The sequence below is a fragment of the Nelusetta ayraudi genome, unplaced genomic scaffold, assembly GCF_046127955.1.
Source record: "Nelusetta ayraudi isolate G7.1 ecotype Tasmania unplaced genomic scaffold, CSIRO-AGI_Nayr_v1 ptg000016l, whole genome shotgun sequence".
Classification (NCBI taxonomy): domain Eukaryota; kingdom Metazoa; phylum Chordata; class Actinopteri; order Tetraodontiformes; family Monacanthidae; genus Nelusetta; species Nelusetta ayraudi.
The window spans coordinates 3,853,308-3,874,665 of record NW_027466066.1 but is presented as its reverse complement, the minus strand read 5'-3'; the positions used below and the strand labels follow the sequence as shown (position 1 = coordinate 3,874,665).

Sequence of the window (21,358 nt, the reverse complement as noted above, 5' to 3'; positions counted from 1 at the left end):
ATTGCTTGTTGGAAAACACTCCAAGACATGTAAGAAACAATTCTGCATGCAACATTTATTAGAAACAATCAACACACATGACACATCGAGGTGTTAGACATAGTGACAAAGCCACATTGAAACATCCTGTGATGACAAACAAACGCCGGCTCGCACGACAACTTTCCTTGGCGGGGTCACAAACAACGATGACATCACAGAGTTGTCAAGACGTCGACAGCGACACAATGGCACAACAACCAGACATTCAACGGTCACATTCAATGGCGTTAAGTTGGGCACTGGACACTGCTCTTCGTTGCAGGATCCTGTTGCTGCCTTTAAACCGGACGTTGCACTCAAACATATACGTCTGCCACTTTTCCTTGGTGGTGCTGTAAACGCTTGAGACTGAGTAGCCACGCCGGGTCTGCACTGGGCTGGAGTCAGCGCCCCTTTTGTAGTTGTTTGTGCGCAGTCCAGTGTATTCTAACCAGCTGATGTTGTAATTCTGCTGCACAGGACTGGAGACCAGGCACACCATGGTGACCTCACCTGACCCTTCGTTGATGACCTCTTTTGGGAGGACGTGGACTGTCACTTCTGGATGCCGAACTCCAGAGACACTGGTGGTAATGGCAGGGGGAGGTGTACTTCTCCTCGGTATGCCGACTGAAATAATCGGAATGACGATTCCATTGTGATTCACAGAACAGCCCAAAGACACCCCAGATAGCCATTCGGACTTTGGCATTTGAACCAAGCTGACTGCGGTGTACTTGTTGCCATTCAGAACGGAGGGATACTGCACAGAGGAGACGTTGCCGTCAGGAGTCCACTGGAAAGTGAGACTGTCGGGGAAGAAGTCGTACGCAAGGCAACCAACAGTGATTTCATCTCCCGACTCGGTGCATGGAACCAAAGGGAAAACGCTCGGCGATGAAACTTGATCTGTAAAATAGTAGATGACCCGTGTGTTAATGCAATAACTGCATAGTTCTAATGGCAAAAGAAAATCTGTTTAAAAATTTGTCAAAATATTAAAAACCAAAGTTGCAAAAAGTGCTTTTTGCAACTTATTACTTTTTGCAACCCCAATTTGTGCTTTATAGAAAAACTACTACCTGTACATGCATTTCTAAATAATTTCTAAATAATTGATAAATGAATGAATGAATTTCTAAATTAAAGAGTTATGTCCAGTGATGTATTTAATTAAAATAAAACAACGTTTTTACAAAGTGAGATAACTTCACATAATTTTCACAACATTTTAAACCTAAATCCCATTTTAAGAACGGTACAGTTGGTCAACTCAGTTTAGTTAGTTTCGGGTACAGAGTAATCTTACATAATCCTAACTATCTTACTAAATAGAACATTTACAAAATAAGACTCAAATCTCAGTAAGTACAAAAAGCCCATTTTCCAATATAGATAAGAAACACATTAGATAGATAAGAGAAAATACATTTACTCTTTTTTTTTTCTTCAGACACGTAAAGATGTAACGTGTTTGACAGTTTTGGCTGTGACTGCAGTCTTCCCCAGAAGTGTCGACTGGAGTCACAATCAAACTGTTAAGCAGCTAACATCTTTACGTCTTTAAGTGTCCGAACAAAAGAAAATAAGAGTAAATCTATCAATGAAGACCAAAGGAATGTTTTTAGTCTAGATGTAAATACAACAAAGATGCAAATGATGATTCCATCATAAAAATAATTACAATCAAAGTATGTACGTAAAGTTTTTTGGACCAGCAATAATTAGTTCTGTTGAGAACACTGAATTTTCTGGCAAGAGGTCAAAATGTAACTTGTATCTCACCTCTGCAGCAGGAACATTAAATATATACATTAAGAATGAAAAGAAGACAAAAAGAAAAGACAAGCAATGTTTTTAAACTTACCTGAAGATACGGTGACTTTTGTTCCTTTACCCCAGTAATCGAAGTACACACAGTGCTGCAGCTCCATTCAGTGCCTCAACAAAAACCTGGCATGCCAGAAAAACCTGTCAATATCCCTGTAGAAAGGGCACTTGAAGGCAAATGACACAGAAATGCTTCCTGATAGAAGCAAATGTTTCGAGTTGATGCTAAAAAGACTTCATATTCAACATTAATAGGGTGACAGTTCAATCTTTCAACCGTCTCAGTTTCAAACGGATAGTTTGCAAAGTTTGAAATACTTTGAAAAATAAAGACACACTGAAGGAATAGGACATTAAATTAACTAAAATAACTCCTACCTTGTTGTTTTGCAGAATACAGTCATTGAAAGGTGTTATAACTGCAACGCTGTAACATTTAGGTTATTGTACTGAACTGTATCAGAGTGCCATCCCAAATAGCACTGTGACACAAGCCACAACAAAAACCACCAGTGCTATTCTGCACTCCACCCCCATGGGACCAGGACACGACAACCAAATGGATTATGCATATTATTGTGCATGTACATAGAAACAAAAAAAAAAAAGCATTGAGTTTGCAATTATTATTTTTTAAGTATATAAAACCTGACTGAGATTATTTTCAGTGTAATTGCTGTCTCTGGTGGCCTAATGTCAGAGAGCTGTGAAAGCGGCTGTGCATCCAGCACGGCGTTCTCTGATACACTCCAGTCCTTTTCCTGGAGGCTGAGGTCTGATCCAATGAGTGCCGTAGTTGACAGAATGAGCTTTCAGCAGAAAGGCTGGTTGATTGCTGGGAGCTGGGAGTCACAGGTGGAGGTGATTATGGCTGGTGAGGTGGGGCAAGGTGGTGGAGACGACCGTAGCGAAGCAAGGTGTGAAAAAGGGACACATTGTGCATGAATAGCAGGATGATAAAAGTGTGGTTGCGAAGCGGTCTGAATAAAAATATTTAAAAATATTTTCTTTACTATTGAGATTTCTTTCTCCGTTCACTCTCTTGGGGAGCTGATGTGTGGTCTTACAGCGCCTCCTCTGGTGGCTTCATGTCACTCTGACACTCTGAGGGGTTTTTGTTCAACTCTCTAATGGTTAGTGTCACTGTGGTCTCTGGCACAGTAATACACTACAGAGTCTCCAGGCTGCATATTCTGTCCGCTGAGAGTCACTGTGTTGCTGGAGGAGTCTAAGGCGATACTGAACTGGCTCCTCAGAGAATCTTTGTAAAATGTGCTGTGTCCAACACGTGCTGCTCCAACCCACTCCAGTCCTTTTCCGGCAGGCTGTCTGATCCAATGTGTGTGATGGCTGCTGACAGAATAGGAGACCTGACAGCTGATGGTCAGACGTTGTCCTGGCTGCACAGTCACAGAGGCCGGCTGAGTCAGCGTTTGACACTTGACACCTGCTGTAAAAAGGAAAATGTCCAGTTTACTCTGAAATCAATCAGCATGAGAATAAAGTGCGACAGTGTCAGATTCAGAAACTCACAATCGGTTGCCAGCAGCAGCAGCAGAGCCACAGAGAACATGGTCATGTTGAGACTGAAGTGCTGTGAACTCTGAGAGCTGGACGTGAAGATTTTATAAGTGAGGAAGTTCACTGAGTTTGCATAGAATCAAATGTGTAGCGGTGGAATTGAGAGGGAGAGACGTGAGGAAAACGTTTATGCTTTGCATTAAACACACAATGTTTTATGTTTTCATGTTCACAAATGGAAAGGAAGAATTGCACAGAAGAGAAAACAACGTTTTCTTATTTAGGAGAATGATGGCAAACATCATCAATATTAAGATAATGACAATGAACATAAAAAGAAACATAAGGCTATGTGGTCTATTGGGTATGTTAATTTTTTTTATTATGTCAGAAATGTTAATGTTCTGTTTCAATGTAAATTCCATGATTTCAGCAAGATCGACTGTTTTTGATTGGACAGAGGGATTGAAGTGAAAATAAACAAGCATGCTACCTAAATAACAGACCTTGAGATCTGGTGCATGATTGCTCAGGACTTTCAATCTCCTCCTTGTAATGAAAAACTTATAAGGTTTTTTTGTGACAAGAAAATATTTGATGATGACGTCATTCTCCAACACCCCCACTAGCAGAAACCTTTCAACTGGTTCCATTGACTTAGTTTAATCTATTTTTCACATCTGTCATTGTGTGAGTCACAATTGTTCAGGGTTTTTGGGTAACGCACACAGTAGTGAACAGCTGTGTCCTCAGGCTGCAGGTTCCGTCCAGTTAATGAGCTGGTCGACGTGTGTGTGTGGTAAAGAAACTTGTTCTTCAGAACATTGTTTTGAAGATAGTCTACACTTCCCCATCGGTGCAAGATCCAGTCCATTGATTTCCCTTCACGCTGTCTGATCCAACCTGTTGCATAGCTGTTGTCAGTCAGAGAATAACCAGAAACCTGACAGCTGATGGTCAGAGACTGTCCAGGCTGCACAGCCATGGAGTGTGGCTGGAGGAGATCAACAGCGTTCACACCTGTGGACACACAAATCACAACCATCTCCATCATCCATCTAATGACTGTTGAGTGTGAATGTGTTGATGGGAGAGAAGAAGCTGCTCACAGGATCCAGCAGCCAGCAGCAGCAGCAGCAGTGTCAGAGCTCCAGAGACCATGTTGATGTTGACGCTGAGCTGATGTGAGCTTCTCTGTCTTCTCACTGATGCTCCACCTTCATATCACCTTCTTATAAGGCCGCATGGAGCCAAAATCATTTGCATGCTGATCATCACTGAAGGAAGCTGGAGTGGAGTGAAAGTATTACAACCAGTCAAGTGGAAACAAGTTGTTTTTACACTCCACGGATCAGTTCACTTGAGCCTTGTGGGATCATTTTTGAACATATACTGTTTGAGGGGAGGTATTGTGTTAACTTGAAGATTGTGTTTGTGTATTTATTTGTGTTTTGTTTTCTCTTTTGCTTTGTTTTATGAAGATCCAGTCTCGTTCCTCATTTGCTGTCATGGTGAGCTGATAAGCGGTCTTACAGCGCCTCCTTTGGTGGCTTCATGTCGCTCTGAGGGGTTTTTGTTCAGCTCTCTAATGGTTTGTGCCACTGTGACTCTCTGGCACAGTAATAAACAGCAGAATCTTCAGTCCTCAGACTGTTCATCTGCAGATACACCTGCTTTCTGCTGTTGTCTCTGGAAGCAATGAAGCGGCCACTGACTGAGTCAGAGTAGAATTTTCTGTCGTCATCATTTTCAATCCAGGCGATCCACTCCAGTCCTTTTCCAGGAGCCTGTCTGACCCAAGCACCATGTATATCACTACTGAACCCTGAATAAGTGCAGATCAGTCTGTGAGATTCTCCAGGTGTTTTAGCCACTGAGTCAGACTGAGTCAAGGTTTGACCCTCAGCACCTAAAAAACATTTAAACAGCTTGTTAGTGTCATCCAGCTGATTAAACAAGCAAGAAAGCAACACACACCAAACAATCTTACCTGCCCAGTAAACAGACAGGATGAGCAAAACAACTAAATAATCAGCTCTGGTCATTTTCAGACAGTTGTCTCTGTCCAGTCTGCAGTGTGACTGTCAATGATTCGACCTCAGCAACACATATGTAGAGATGAAGAGACCAGAGATTTGCATTGACCCCTCCCACTCGGTGGAAACACCTTTGATGTCTGGACTGAGAGAAAATTCAAATCATTCTTTTAATGCGGGCACAGCGATTTTGAACTCAATCATTTTTCCATTCAGTTTTGAATTTATTGTTCATTGACGATGGTACTGATACAAACTTATCCTGTTATTTTTGGATCACTTATTGTAGCGTCTATTATCATATCAATTCCTGCGGTTGAAGATCAAAATAGAACTCTTGTCAATATTTTTGTCACTGTGACAAAAGAAGTTGGCGCAGCTGAGAGACAGGAAGTCACAGCCCCACAGCATGATGAGCGTCCTGTCTTCTGTCCCGGCTGACTGCATGTGTTCTACTGCCCTCTGTTGGACATTGTGTGGGAAAAGCTCAGCAGTGTTTTTGTAGGACGCGTCTGCTTTCGTTCATCACTGTGGGTCTCTGGCACAGTAATACACTGCAGTGTCTCCAGGCTGCATATTCTGTCCGCTGAGAGTCACTGTGTTGCTGGAGGAGTCTAAGGTGAGACTGAACTGGCTCCTCAGAGAATCTTTGTATTCTGCTGTGCATCCAGAACAGCTATATCCAATCCACTCCAGTCCCTTTCCTGCAGGCTGTCTGATCCAGTTAGTACCATAGCTGCTGAGTGAATAGGAGACCTGACAGTTGATGGTCAGACGTTGTCCTGGCTGCACAGTCACAGAGGTCGGCTGAGTCAGCGTTTGACACTTGACACCTGTGGAGGAAGACATGAACATTGAAGCAGTGTTCTAACAGTGAGCGCTCAGTGTGAGCTGATCATACTGTCAGTGTCTCTGCCTCAGTGACACTCACTGGATCCAGCAGCCAACAGCAGCAGCAGCAGAGCTACAGACAACATGGTGACAACTGAAGGTGGTCCAGTGAGAGCCTCTCTTCTTCTTCTGCTGAGACTGACGGCATGATGCCAGGTCTTTATAGCAGGATGTAGGAGGTTCACTTTGCATAGAGAGAAACACACAGGTTATAAGAGAAGAGTCAGACATGTTGTCAGTCACCCTTGACACCACTAGTGAAGGCATGAGGGGACTCAAGTTGTTGAGGTGGTTCAATAATGTTCTCAGTGACAGTCCTGACTGGCTAAATTTCATAACTTTACATCACACAATGGCATTGGATCGTGGCAACTGACACAAAAAACCTCTTTCATATGTTTTTAACTTATCTTGTTGATGTGATTTAACTCACGTTGTGTTGGAAGCCTTAGATGTGATGGTTGTTCAGAAATGCCACTTGACCATCCATTCACCTTTTATAGCCACTTAACTAAAGCTGTGACAGGAGAAAAGCACCTGTTTTTCTCAATGATGTTTGTACTTTTTATTTTAATTTTATTTTTAGTAAAATCTAGTGTGGATGACAAAGGATTTTAAATTCATTTTAATCTTGAATAATATATATTGAGAAAATTCATCATGAAGGCCTATTGCAAAACAATACTGTGTGTGGGTTTTTGTACAGCTGCTCAACCAACTCCAGTCACTGTGGGTGTCTGGCACAGTAATAAACAGCTGAATCTTCAGTCCTCAGACTGTTCATCTGCAGATACAGCTGCTGTCTGCTGTTGTCTCTGGAGATGGTGAAGCGGCCTCTGACTGAGTCAGAGTAGTAGATGTAGCTGCTGCTGCCCCCATGGGTTGCGATCCACTCCAGTCCTTTTCCAGGAGCCTGTCTGACCCAGGCCATCCAGTAGCTGCTGAATGTGAATCCAGAGGCTGAACAGGTCAGTCTGTGAGATTCTCCAGGACTTTTTACCACCAAGTCAGATTCCACCAGAGTCTGACCATCAACACCTGCAAAAGACATCCAGAAATATTATTTGAGCCTGAAATCAGAAGTCAGGTCAAAGTGAAGACACATGATGATCATCACCTGCCCAGCAGAGAATTAATATCAACAGTCCTGTCTTGCCGTCCATGGTGTCACACTGAGTGTCCTCTATCCTCCTCTCTGCAGTCACATTAAGTAGGTGGAAGATCAAGTGAGTTTTGCATTGACTCCTCCTTTAAGTGCTTGATGAAGAACAAGATCATCAGTCAGTGTTGCACACACAAAAACTGCCCCATGAGTTTATTCACAAGTTGCAACACACCCATTGCATTTCAAAATGCACTTTGTCCATTTATTTTTCAAGTGTATCAGGAAATATATTGATATAAAAATGCAATGATTTAAGTTGTGTGCACTGCTACATGAAACAATTTCAATCCGATACTGGAAAAACTTCATTAGACAACCACTCACAATGTGTTTAAAATGTTTTGACTTTTTACTGCACCTAAAAATATACTGTCAGAGATCTATGATGCAAAGGTGAATACAACAAATTCAGTGGCCAAAACATTTTTCCTGGGTTGACACCATTAGTGCTGGACATAGAGTGATATTTGTTTGTCACTGGAGGAGTTGAGTTCTCTCCGGGTTCTCCGGCTTCCTCCCACAATCCAAAAACATGCATGTGAGGTCAATTGAACATTCTAAATTGTCCGTAGGTGTGCATGTGAGTGTGAATGGTGGTTTGCTTCTATGTGGCCCTGCGATGAACTGGTGACTTGTCCAGGGTGTCACCCTGCCTTTGCCCTAAGACAGCTGGGATAGGCTCCAGCAGACCCCGGTGACCCTGAATAGGAATTAGCAGGTATAGAAAATGAATGAAAGGATGAATGGATGAGTTGAACTGTTGTGGGTTTTGTTTTTTTTCTTTTTTGTGGTCTCACAGCGCCTCCTCTGGTGGCTTTATGTCACTGTGAAACTCTGAGGTTTTGTTGTTCAGCTCTCTGAACAAAGCCCCCACTAGCAGAAACCTTTCGGCTGGTTCCATTGACTTAGTTTAATCTATTTTTCACACCTCTCATTGTTGACATGTGTGAGTCACAGATGTTCAGGGTTTTTGTGCAGGTCTCTTTCTGGTTTGTATCACTGTGGGGTAACGCACACAGTAGTAAACAGCTGTGTCCTCATGCTGCAGGTTCTGTCCTGTCAGAGTCACAGTTCCAGCCGAGGTGTCCCTGCTGTAGCTGAACTTGTTCTTCAGGGCATTGTTTTTAGGAAAGGTCCCACCACCCCACTGATGGAAGATCCAGTCCATTGGTTTCCCTTCACGCTGTCTGATCCAACCTGTTGCATAGCTGTTGTCAGTCAGAGAATAACCAGAAACCTGACAGAGTGTTTTTTGTTTTATTTGGGGTTACATATGGTCTTGTTCCTTTTTTGATGTTGTGGTGAGATGATGTGTGGTCTTAGAGTGCCTCCTCTGGTAGCTTCATGTCACTCTGTCACTCTGAGGGGTTTTTGTTCAGCTCTCATGGTTTGTGTCACTGTGTCTGTCTGGCACAGTAATACACTGCAGAGTCCTCTGGCTGTAAGTTGGACAGCCTCAGAGACACCATGCTGTTGCCGTCATCTCGACTGATTTCTGCACGACCTCTGACCCCGCTAGCATAAACGTTCCCACTGGCATCAGAGAAGCCACCACCTATCCACTCCAGTCCTTTTCCAGCAGGTTGTCTGATCCAATGCATAACACAGCAGCTAAACGTGAAGCCTGATCCCCTGCAGGAGACATTCAGCGTCTCCCCTGGGCTTTTAAACACTGATGTGGAGGGAAGAGACTCCATGCTCTGATCAACACAACCTGAGGAGATGACAGGAGAGACAGTCAGACAATGATGGAGGAAGATTCCCAGTGTCGCTGACCGACCATCAGCCCATGTTGTCGGTGCCAAAGACAAAACTCACAGGATGCCGTGAGAGACACCAGCAGCAGAGTGAGTGTGTTCTTCATCCTGATGCTGGAGGTGTGACATGAGATGCTGCAGTCAAAGAAGAAGAGCAGCCAGCAGGACAGATGTACCCTGTGTAGAGAGGAGATTTGCATCAAGGAGGAGGGAGGGGCTCGTTTCCATGTATGTTGCAATCAAGTGGATATTAATATAGTTTTACTTCTCACTTCACACACCAAGAGTCAATGCAGGAGCACAGACCATCAGGCAGACCTTTGGAGGAAGGCTTAGAGTAGAGGGGGAGAGACACATGGAAGCGTCTTTGCTTTACATTAAACACACTCTTTAATGAAATGTTGTAAGTTCACAAATGAAGGAATAATTGTGCAAAGGAATCCAGATACAAAAATTCTGATAATAATTTAGATAGAGAATATATAAATATTTTCTTTCATTTTTTTAAAGAAAATTATTCAAGACATTTTTGAGAAGAACTATTGTTTGAAATTTCAATGAATTAAAATGACATGTAAAAAAGATGTAATATTAATTATTGCCCATTTTGATTTAAAATGAAACTTCTTTAGAGTTAAAAGTCTCATTTTATAAACTAGGCCACAAAAAACAAAAAAAACAAACATTCAAAATATACAACAAAAAAAAGGGGCTCAAAAAACATCTGATCAAAATCTAGTGCATTGTATTTACTGGGTTTAAATTGATAATTATCTTGAACACAGAGTGAAAACCCCATTATGATCGTGTGTATGACTTTTTGTGCAGCTGCTCAACCAACTCCAGTCACTGTGGGTTTCTGGCACAGTAATAAACAGCTGAATCTTCAGTCTTTAGACTGTTCATCTGCAGATACAGCTGCTGTCTGCTGTTGTCTCTAGAGATGGTGAAGCGGCCTCTGACTGAGTCAGAGTAGTAGATTCTGGCACCACCATTGCTGATGAATGAGATCCACTCCAGTCCTTTTCCAGGAGCCTGTCTGACCCAGGCCATGTTATAGCTGTTGAATGTGAATCCAGAGGCTGAACAGGTCAGTCTGTGAGATTCTCCAGGACTTTTAACCACAGAGTCAGATTGTGTCAGAGTCTGACCATCAACACCTGCTGAGACAAGAAGATGTGATCCAAGATTATTTCATTTCTAATCAAACTGTGCACAAGGCAAACAGAATGCAGACCAATGATGATCATCACCTGACAAGCAGATAGTAAAAACCAGCAATCCTGTCCTGTATTCCATCGTGTCAGACTGGGTGTCCTCTGTCCTCCTCTCTGCAGTCACATTAAGTAGGTGGAAGATCAAGTGAGTTTTGCATTGACTCCTCCTTCAAGTGCTTGATGAAGAACAAGATCATCAGTCAGTGTTGTACACACAAAAACTGCCCCATGAGATTATTTTGCAAGTTGCAGCACATCCATTGCATTTCAAAACGCACTTAGTTCATTTATTTTTCAAGTGTATCAAGAAATATATTGATATAAAATGCAATGATTTAAGTTGTGTGCACTGCTACTTGAAACACTTTTTTACCCAATTCTGGAGTCTCTTCATCAGAGAACCACTCAGTGTGTTTGAGGTGTGTTGCTTTCACTAGAATTAAAATGTGTTGTTAGACATCAACAATGCAAAGGAGAAGATACACAATTCACTGGCTAAAACTTTTTGCTGGGTTGACTGCATTAATAAAGGACATAGAGTGATATCTGTGTGTCATTGTTTGGATTGAAGAGTTGTACTTTTGCTTTCGTGTGGTCTCAGAGCGCCTAATCTGGTGGCTTCATGTCACTCTGACACTCTGAGGGATTTTTGTTCAGCTCTCTCATGGTTTGTGTCACTGTGGTCTCTGGCACAGTAATACACTGCAGTGTCTCCAGGCTGCATATTCTGTCCGCTGAGAGTCACTGTGTTGCTGGAGGAGTCTAAGGTGAGACTGAACTGGCTCCTCAGAGAATCTTTGAAATGTGTCCCTCCAGTATATTTCATCCCAATCCACTCCAGTCCTTTCCCTGCAGGCTGTCTGATCCAAGCTGTCCAATAGCTGCTGACAGAATAGGAGACCTGACAGCTGATGGTCAGACTTTGTCCTGGCTGCACAGTCACAGAGGCCGGCTGAGTCAGCGTTTCACACTTGACACCTGTTGCAATAAGAAAAACGTCATGTTGAATGAAAATCAGTCAGCATCAGAAAAAAATGTGACTGCATCAGATGTGGTTACTCACAATCAGCTGCCAGCAGCAGCAGCAGAGCCACAGAGAACATGGTCATGATGAGACTGAAGTGCTGTGAAGTCTGAGAGCTGGATTTACAGATTATATAGCAGAGGAAGCAGGAGGTCACTGAGTTTGCATAGAATCAAATGTTTAGTGGTTGAATGGTGAGGAATAAAGAGACATGTGGGAAATATTCATGAAACGCACATTGTTTTATGACATGTTAAAAAATGCACAAATGAAGGATTGATTGCAAAAAAGAATCAAAGACAGCAAATGTCAATAATGAACTGGCGACTTATCCAGGGTGTACCCTGCCTTCGCCCTAAGACAGCTAGGATAGGCTCCAGCAGACCCCCGTGACCCTGAATAGGAATAAGCGGGTATAGAAGATGAATGAATGATGAAAAGGATTCAAACAATGAAAATGTTTGTTTTTCAAGAAAATTATGTGAGAAATGATTATGATTATAAAATGAATAATAATAATAATAATAATAATAATCATAATAATAATAATAATAATATGGTAAATTAACATAAGAAGAAGCTTGTCTAAAAATGAAAAGGTTCATCATCATTATATTCTTATTTAAAATATTAAATGTTGTATATAACTGTAAATTTCACATATAAAATGGTTTTGACAAGATTCATTGTCTTTAAAAACAAACAAAAAAAAGCACGTGTATATTCTATTCTATTTCTCAATGATGGTTATACAGTCTTTATTCATTAGTAAAATCTAGTAGAGTAGAGTAGAGTATTAGAGTAGATAACAAGGGAGTTTCCAGTGACTGGTGTCTTTAACTAGAGAGAGTGTGAAAATGTGTCACGCAGGCTTATTGCGCAGTTAAATTTGTGTGTGGCTTTTTGTACAGCTGCTCAACCAACTCCAGTCACTGTGAGTCTCTGGCACAGTAATAAATTCATTCCAGTCCTTTTCCTACAGGCTGTCTGATCCAATGTGTCCAATAGCTACTGACAGAATAGGAGACCTGACAGCTGATGGTCAGACGTTGTCCTGGCTGCACAGTCACAGAGGGCGGCTGAATCAGCGTTTCACACTTGACACCTGTGGAGGAAGACATGAACAATGAAGCAGTGTTCTAACAGTGAGCGCTCAGTGTGAGCTGATCATACTGTCAGTGTCTCTGCCTCAGTGACACTCACTGGATCCAGCAGCCAGCAGCAGCAGCAGCAGAGCTACAGACAACATGGTGACGACTGAAGGTGGTCCAGTGAGAGCCTCTCTTCTTCTTCTTCCTCTTCTTCTGCTGAGACTGATAGCATGACATCAGGTATTTATAGCAGGACGTAGGAGGCTCACTTTGCATAGAGAGAAACGCATTGGCTCTAAATTGAGCAGGAAGATAATGTGGCCATTAGGCCTATATTCAAATGTATTTTGTTTGTAGTTTCTGCCTAACAGGTAATTCTAATTTTATTTTTGAATAAAATCTATTTTATTCTAAAAGCAAAACGAAACATAATTTTTCCAAGAATTATTAAAGTCCAATTTGATTGGATTCACTGTGAATGATCAAACTAAGGACAGACAATAATTTCATTTGTATGATTGTGTTCAAATGTACAACATGAACCAAGAGATTTGATTCCACGAAAAAAGTGCATGTTTTGAAAACTCTCCTCAAGTTGACACTGCGGTTGTTGTTTGGAGGTTTTTGTGCAGCTGTGCAGCTTCTTTCAGTCACTGTGGCTGTCGAGCACAGAAGTAAACAGCAGAATCTTCTGCTGTCAGGCTGCTGATCTGGAGGAACTGAGTGCTGCGTGGAACATCTTCAGTCATGCTGAAACGACTCTGGAAGGAGCTGGCGTAGATAGCAGAGTTTGAACCAGTGTTCATCCTCCCCATCCACTCCAGAGCTTTTCCTGGCTTCTGTCGTATCCAGTGAATGTAGTGGCTTGTCATGCTATATCCTGATATGATGCAGGACATCCTCACTGTCTCTCCAGGACTCTTCACTGCTGACTGAGACTGATCCAGTTTGATTTCACTCCAGACTCCTGGATGTAAAGACACAGTGATGAATATTAAAGTGGCCACACAGACACACAGAGAAGAAGTAGCAGAACAGTGATCTCACCATGAATAGTCAGTAAGAATAATAAACTGCTGATGACTGCACTCTCCATTCTGTGAGAAACTCAGCAGTGTCCACTGATCAGAGCAGAAATGTGTGACTGTTCCACTGTTCAGTGCTCAGCTCCTGTTTATAAGACAGGAAGTTTGCATGTCTCCTCTGAGGGGGAAACATGGTACATATGAATTTTCATAATTGGGTGGTTTATGCAACCTCTGCAGGACTTTAGAGAAGACAGAATGTATGAAACTACAACTTTTCCCCTTGAGTACATTCACATATTTTTTATAGAACAAATTTTCTAAACTGTTCTGCATGAACATCCACATGTTAAACTACATGCATGTTAAATTATTTAAATCAGTAGCTTCCATCATATCTGTTTTAAATTATATGTTGGCAATATGAAATGACTGATGTCAGTAAATAAGCAGTTGATGTTGAAATATTTTTTTTTCAACATTGTGATGATTGTTAAATTATCTAAAAAATAATAGAAGTCACACTGTCAACACAATCTCTAAAAGCTATTCGGTGAAACAAGGGCGCCCCCTCTGGTTGTTTGACTCTGCAGGCACTGAGGAGTGACGAGTTGTGTTTTTGTACAGTGTTGCTGGTTTCTGTGTCACTGTGGGTCTCTGGCACAGTAATAAACAGCAGAATCTTCAGTCCTCAGACTGTTCATCTGCAGATACACCTGCTTTCTGCTGTTGTCTCTGGAAGCAGTAAAGCGGCCTCTGACTGAGTCAGAGTAGAATTTTCTGTTATCATCATATTCAATCCAGGCGATCCACTCCAGTCCTTTTCCAGGAGCCTGTCTGACCCAAGCAGCATATATATCACCACTGACCCTGAATAAACCCTGAATAAGTGCAGATCAGTCTGTGAGAGTCTCCAGGTCTTTTAACCACTGACTCAGACTCAGTCAAGGTTTGACCCTCAGAACCTAGAAAAAATAAAACTCATTAGCGCGGTGCAGCTGATTAAACAAGCAAGAAAGTGTCAAACACCAAACAATCTTACCTGCCCAGTAAACAGACAGGATGAGCAAAACAACTAAATAATCAGCTCTGGTCATTTTCAGACAGTTGTCTCTGTCCAGTCTGCAGTGTGACTGTCAGTGATTCGACCTCAGCAACACATATGTAGAGATGAAGAGACCAGACATTTGCAGTGACCCCTCCCACTCGGTGGAAACACCTTTGATGTCTGGACTGAGAGAAAATTCAAATCATTCTTTTAATGCGGACACAGCGATTTTGAACTCAATCATTTTCCCATTCAGTTTTGAATTTATTGTTCATTGACGATGGTACTGATACAAACTTAACCTGTTAATTTTTTGATCACTTATTGTAGCATTTATTATCATATCAATTCCTGCGGTTGAAGATCAAAATAGAACTCTTGTCAATATCTTTGTCACTGTGACAAAAGAAGTTGGTGCAGCTGAGAGACAGGAAGTCACAGCCCCACAGCATGATGAGCGTCCTGTCTTCTGTCCCGGCTGACTGCATGTGTTCTACTGCCCTCTGTTGGACATTGTGTGGGAAAAGCTCAGCAGTGTTTTTGTAGGACGCGTCTGCTTTCGTTCATCACTGTGGGTCTCTGGCACAGTAATACACTGCAGTGTCTCCAGGCTGCATATTCTGTCCGCTGAGAGTCACTGTGTTGCTGGAGGAGTCTAAGGTGATACTGAACTGGCTCCTCAGAGAATCTTTGAAATGTGTCCCTCCAGTATATTTACTCCCAATCCACTCCAGTCCTTTCCCTGCAGGCTGTCTGATCCAAGCTGTGTAGTAGCTGCTGAGTGAATAGGAGACCTGACAGCTGATGGTCAGACTTTGTCCTGGCTGCACAGTCACAGAGGCTGGTTGAGTCAACGTTTCACACTTGACACCTGTTGCAATAAAAAAAATGTCATGTTGAATGAAAATCAGTCAGCCTCAGAAAAAAGAGGGACTGCATCAGATGTGGTTACTCACAATCAGCTGCCAGCAGCAGCAGCAGAGCCACAGAGAACATGGTCATGATGAGGTTGAAGTGCTGTGAGCTCTGAGAGCTGGATGTGAAGTTTTTATAGCTGAGGAAGAGGAGGAGGAAGGTCGCTGAGTTTGCATAAAATCCTTTTCTTCTGACTTTTGTTTTAAAGAAAAGTATATGAGAAAGCATAAAAAAATCAAATGTGTTTCATTCTATAAACCACTTGACAAAAATGATCGATTAAAATTACAAATTAACTAAAATTATATATAAAAACATGATTAACATAAATATGGATACATTGGAATTTAGATCAGAAGTTCAAGTGTCATATATGCCCTTTTAAAAACAATAATATAAAAAAAACAAAATAATTGAAGTATTCTTTAGTCCCCGAAGACTTTTAGAAGTTTTAGTTTTAGAACTTATCTTGTTCATGTGATTTAACTTCCGTTGTGTTGGAAGCCTTGGGTGTGATGGTTGTTCAGAAATGCCACATGACCATCCACTCACCTTTTATAGCCACTTAACTAAAGCTGTGACAGGAGAAAAGCACCTGTTTTTCTCAATGATGTTTGTACTTTTTATTTTAATTTTATTTTTAGTATAATCTAGTGTAGATGACAAAGGGCTTTGAATTCATTATTATCTTGCATAATATATATTGAGAAAATTCATCATGGAGGCCTATTGCAAAACAACACTGTGTGTGGGTTTTTGTACAGCTGCTCAACCAACTCCAGTCACTGTGGGTCTCTGGCACAGTAATAAACAGCTGAATCTTCAGTCCTCAGACTGTTCATCTGCAGATACAGCTGCTGTCTGCTGTTGTCTCTAGAGATGGTGAAGCGGCCTCTGACCGAGTCAGAGTAGTAGATGCTGCCACCACCATTGCTGATGTATGAGATCCACTCCAGTCCTTTTCCAGGAGCCTGTCTGACCCAGGCCATGTGATAGCTGCTGAATGTGAATCCAGAGGCTGAACAGGTCAGTCTGTGAGATTCTCCAGGACGTTTAACCACCGAGTCAGATTCCACCAGAGTCTGACCATCAACACCTGCAAAAGACATCTAGAAATATTATTTGAGCCTGAAATCAGAAGTCAGGTCAAAGTGAAGACACATGATGATCATCACCTGCCCAGCATAGAATTAATATCAACAGTCCTGTCTTGCCGTCCATGGTGTCACACTGAGTGTCCTCTGTCCTCCTCTCTGCAGTCACATTAAGTAGGTGGAAGATCAAGTGAGTTTTGCATTGACTCCTCCTTCAAGTGCTTGATGAAGAACAAGATCATCAGTCAGTGTTGCACACACAAAAACTGCCCCATGAGTTTATTCACAAGTTGCAACACACCCATTGCATTTCAAAATGCACTTTGTCCATTTATTTTTCAAGTGTATCAGGAAATATATTGATATAAAAATGCAATGATTTAAGTTGTGTGCACTGCTACATGAAACAATTTCAATCCGATACTGGAAAAACTTCATTAGACAACCACTCACAATGTGTTTAAAATGTTTTGACTTTTTACTGCACCTAAAATATACTGTCAGAGATCTATGATGCAAAGGTGAATACAACAAATTCAGTGGCAAAAACATTTTTCCTGGTTTGACGCCATTAGTGCTGGACATAGAGTGATATTTGTTTGTCATTGGAGGAGTTGAGTTCTCTCCGGGTTCTCCGGCTTCCTCCCACAATCCAAAAACATGCATGTGAGGTCAATTGAACATTCTAAATTGTCCGTAGGTGTGCATGTGAGTGTGAATGGTGGTTTGCTTCTATGTGGCCCTGCGATGAACTGGTGACTTGTCCAGGGTGTCACCCTGCCTTTGCCCTAAGACAGCTGGGATAGGCTCCAGCAGACCCCGGTGACCCTGAATAGGAATGAGCTGGTATAGAAAATGAATGAAAGGATGAATGGATGAGTTGAACTGTTGTGGGTTTTGTTTTTTTTTCTTTTTTGTGGTCTCACAGCGCCTCCTCTGGTGGCTTTATGTCACTGTGAAACTCTGAGGTTTTGTTGTTCAGCTCTCTGAACAAAGCCCCCACTAGCAGAAACCTTTCGGCTGGTTCCATTGACTTAGTTTAATCTATTTTTCACACCTCTCATTGTTGACATGTGTGAGTCACAGATGTTCAGGGTTTTTGTGCAGGTCTCTTTCTGGTTTGTATCACTGTGGGGTAACGCACACAGTAGTAAACAGCTGTGTCCTCAGGCTGCAGGTTCTGTCCTGTCAGAGTCACAGTTCCAGCCGAGGTGTCCCTGCTGTAGCTGAACTTGTTCTTCAGGGCATTGTTTTTAGGAAAGGTCCCACCACCCCACTGATGCAAGATCCAGTCCATTGGTTTCCCTTCACGCTGTCTGATCCAACCTGTTGCATAGCTGTTGTCAGTCAGAGAATAACCAGAAACCTGACAGCTGATGGTCAGAGACTGTCCAGGCTGCACAGCCATGGAGTGTGGCTGGAGGAGATCAACAGCGTTCACACCTGTGGACACACAAATCACAACCATCTCCATCATCCATCTAATGACTGTTGAGTGTGAATGTGTTGATGGGAGAGAAGAAGCTGCTCACAGGATCCAGCAGCCAGCAGCAGCAGCAGCAGTGTCAGAGCTCCAGAGACCATGTTGATGTTGACGCTGAGCTGATGTGAGCTCCTCTGTCTTCTCACTGATGCTCCAACTTCATATCACCTTCTTATAAGGCCGCATGGAGCCAAAATCATTTGCATGCTGATCATCACTGAAGGAAGCTGGAGTGGAGTGAAAGTATTACAACCAGTCAAGTGGAAACAAGTTGTTTTTACACTCCATGGATCAGTTCACTTGAGCCTTGTGGGATCATTTTTGAACATATACTGTTTGAGGGGAGGTATTGTGTTAACTTGAAGATTGTGTTTGTGTATTTATTTGCCTTTTCCTTTTTTTTTTATGAAGATTCAGTCTCCTTCCTCATTTTCTGTCATGGTGAGCTGCTGTGTTGTCTTAGAGCGCCTCCTCTGGTGGCTTCATGTCACTCTGAGGGGTTTTTGTTTAGAATCTGCCCTTCACTGACTGGGAGTAGTAGATAGGTGAACTGGCAGTGCTGATGTATGCGATCCACTCCAGTCCTTTTCCAGGAGCCTGTCTGACCCAGTGCATGCCATAGCTGCTGAATTTGAATCCAGAGGCTGAACAGGTCAGTCTGTGAGATTCTCCAGGACGTTTAACCACCGAGTCAGATTCCACCAGAGTCTGACCATCAACACCTGCCAAGAAAGAAAACCATGAATGAAACTGATGACACAGACCAATGTCAATGTGCAATAAGGTTCTATAAAGATGTGGACCTGTCCAGCAGATGGTTAATAGAAGCAGTGCCGTCCTGTAGTCCATCATGTTGAACTGTGTCCACTGTCCTCTGTCCTCTCTGCAGTCACATATAAGAACTCAAGAGTTTTGCATTGACCTCTCCTCACAGGGAGGAGGAAACTGGATTTGACTCTGCCTGGTTTCCTGAGATGTGTGAGTCTTAATGAATCAAGTTTGTTGTTTGACAATTGAATATTAGTGAAATATTACATTTTCTGTGTTTTTGCCACTTGTTAAGAAACTTGTAAAATCGCTCCCTTGTGTTTTGGGATTTTTGTGCTGTTTCCTCAGTGCTTTGCATGTTGTACAATAAGACATGTGTGTTGCTGTAGCCTTTCTCCCCCCTCCCCCTTTTTTTTATTTCAAATATTTCCATATTTCCAGGCTCTCAGCAACTCTGAGTGCAGGAAGAAGAGGGTATTGAAAACGGATGCATAGATTTCTAGTGACCTGATGTGTGGTCTTACAGTGCCTCCTCTGTTGGCTTCATGTCACTCTTCATGTTACTCTCAGGGGTTTTTGTTCAGCTCTCTCATGGTTTGTGTCACTGTGGATCTCTGGCACAGTAATACACTGCAGTGTCTCCCGGCTGCATATTCTGTCCACTGAGAGTCGCTGTGTTGCTGGAGGAGTCAACAGTGATGCTGAACTGGCTCCTCAGAGAATCTTCGTAAACAGCTGTACATCCACAACAGCTACTGTATGTATTGTTTTGTGCCAGACCTTTTGGAAGTCTTATGCTGCATCAATTCACCTTGAAAAGACACTGGATTAAAGATGTGATGAAAGAGAAGCAGCTGTTTTTATCATGGTGATTTTGCATTTTTTTAAATTAAATATTGTGTTCATTGCAAAGAGGTTTTATGTGATTATTATCTTGATAATTGCAGAGTGACACATTTTATCATGTAGGCCTGTTTCACAATAATAGTATGTTGTTTTTGTACAGCTGCTCAACTGACTCCAGTCACTGTGACTCTCTGGCACAGTAATAAACAGAAGAATCTTCAGTCCTCAGACTGTTCATCTGCAGATACACCTGCTTTCTGCTGTTGTCCCTGGAAGCAGTAAAGCGGCCACTGACTGAGTCAGAGTAGAATTTTCTGTTATCATTATTTTCAATCCAGGCGATCCAATCCAGTCCTTTTCCAGGAGCCTGTCTGACCCAAGCACCATGTATATCACTACTGAACCCTGAATAAGTGCAGGTCAGTCTGTCAGTCTCCAGGTCTTTTAGCTACTGATTCAGACTCAGTCAAGGTTTGACCCTCAGAACCTGGAAAAAATAAAACTCATTAGCGCTGTGCAGCTGATTAAACAAGCAAGAAAGAAACAAACACCAAACAATCTTACCTGCCCAGTAAACAGACAGGATGAGCAAAACAACTAAATAATCAGCTCTGGTCATTTTCAGACAGTTGTCTCTGTCCAGTCTGCAGTGTGACTGTCAGTGATTTGAAACATTTTTTGTATGATTGTGTTCAAATGCACATCATGACCATAGAGAATTCATTTTATGCAAAACAATGTTTTGAAAACTCTCCTCAAGTTGACACTGCGGTTGTTGTTTGGAGGTTTTTGTGCAGCTGTGCAGCTTCTTTCAGTCACTGTGGCTGTCGAGCACAGAAGTAAACAGCAGAATCTTCTGCTGTCAGGCTGCTGATCTGGAGGAACTGAGTGCTGCGTGGAACATCTTCAGTCATGCTGAAACGACTCTGGAAGGAGCTGGCGTAGATAGCAGAGTTTGAACCAGCATTCATCCTCCCCATCCACTCCAGAGCTTTTCCTGGCTTCTGTCGTATCCAGTGAATGTAGTAGCTTGTCATGCTATATCCTGATATGATGCAGGACATCCTCACTGTCTCTCCAGGACTCTTCACTGCTGACTGAGACTGATCCAGTTTGATTTCACTCCAGACTCCTGGAAGCAAAGACACAGTGATGAATATTAAAGTGGCCACACAGACACACAGAGAAGAAGTAGCAGAACAGTGATCTCACCATGAATAGTCAGTAAGAATAATAAACTGCTGATGACTGCACTTTCCATTCTGTGAGAAACTCAGCAGTGTCCACTGATCAGAGCAGAAATGTGTAACTAAAGCTGTGACAGGAGAAAAGCACCTGTTTTTCTCAATGATGTTTGTACTTTTTATTTTTATTTTATCTTTTGTATAATCTAGTGTAGATGACAAAGGGCTTTGAATTCATTATTATCTTGCATAATATATATTGAGAAAATTCATCATGAAGGCCTATTGCAAAACAACACTGTGTGTGGGTTTTTGTACAGCTGCTCAACCAACTCCAGTCACTGTGTGTATCTGGCACAGTAATAAACAGCAGAATCTTCAGTCCTCAGACTGTTCATCTGCAGATACAGCTGCTGTCTGTTGTTGTCTTTGGAGATGGTGA

General features: G+C 42.2%; 1 protein-coding gene, 1 long non-coding RNA gene and 2 gene segments (V, D, J or C); all 4 read right to left on the bottom strand.

Moving 5' to 3' along the window:
• The window catches only part of LOC142886568 (immunoglobulin mu heavy chain-like), a 59,285-nt gene that overhangs the window by 19,497 nt on the left and 18,430 nt on the right, over positions 1-21,358 (bottom strand). The window lies entirely within an intron of this gene.
• Positions 41-7,485, bottom strand: LOC142886787 (Ig heavy chain Mem5-like). The segment is given in 5 exon segments: positions 41-930; positions 1,889-1,943; positions 5,348-5,362; positions 7,042-7,337; positions 7,417-7,485. Coding segments are annotated over 5 exon segments (1,095 nt in total).
• LOC142886792 (immunoglobulin heavy variable 2-4-like) lies at positions 5,934-6,385 on the bottom strand. The segment is given in 2 exon segments: positions 5,934-6,241; positions 6,340-6,385. Coding segments are annotated over 2 exon segments (354 nt in total).
• On the bottom strand, positions 16,390-20,383 carry LOC142886794 (uncharacterized). Its single transcript, XR_012926450.1, has 3 exons — positions 20,297-20,383; positions 20,100-20,219; positions 16,390-16,512 (listed from the first exon to the last, which is right to left on the bottom strand). It is a non-coding gene; the product is annotated as an uncharacterized LOC142886794 (long non-coding RNA).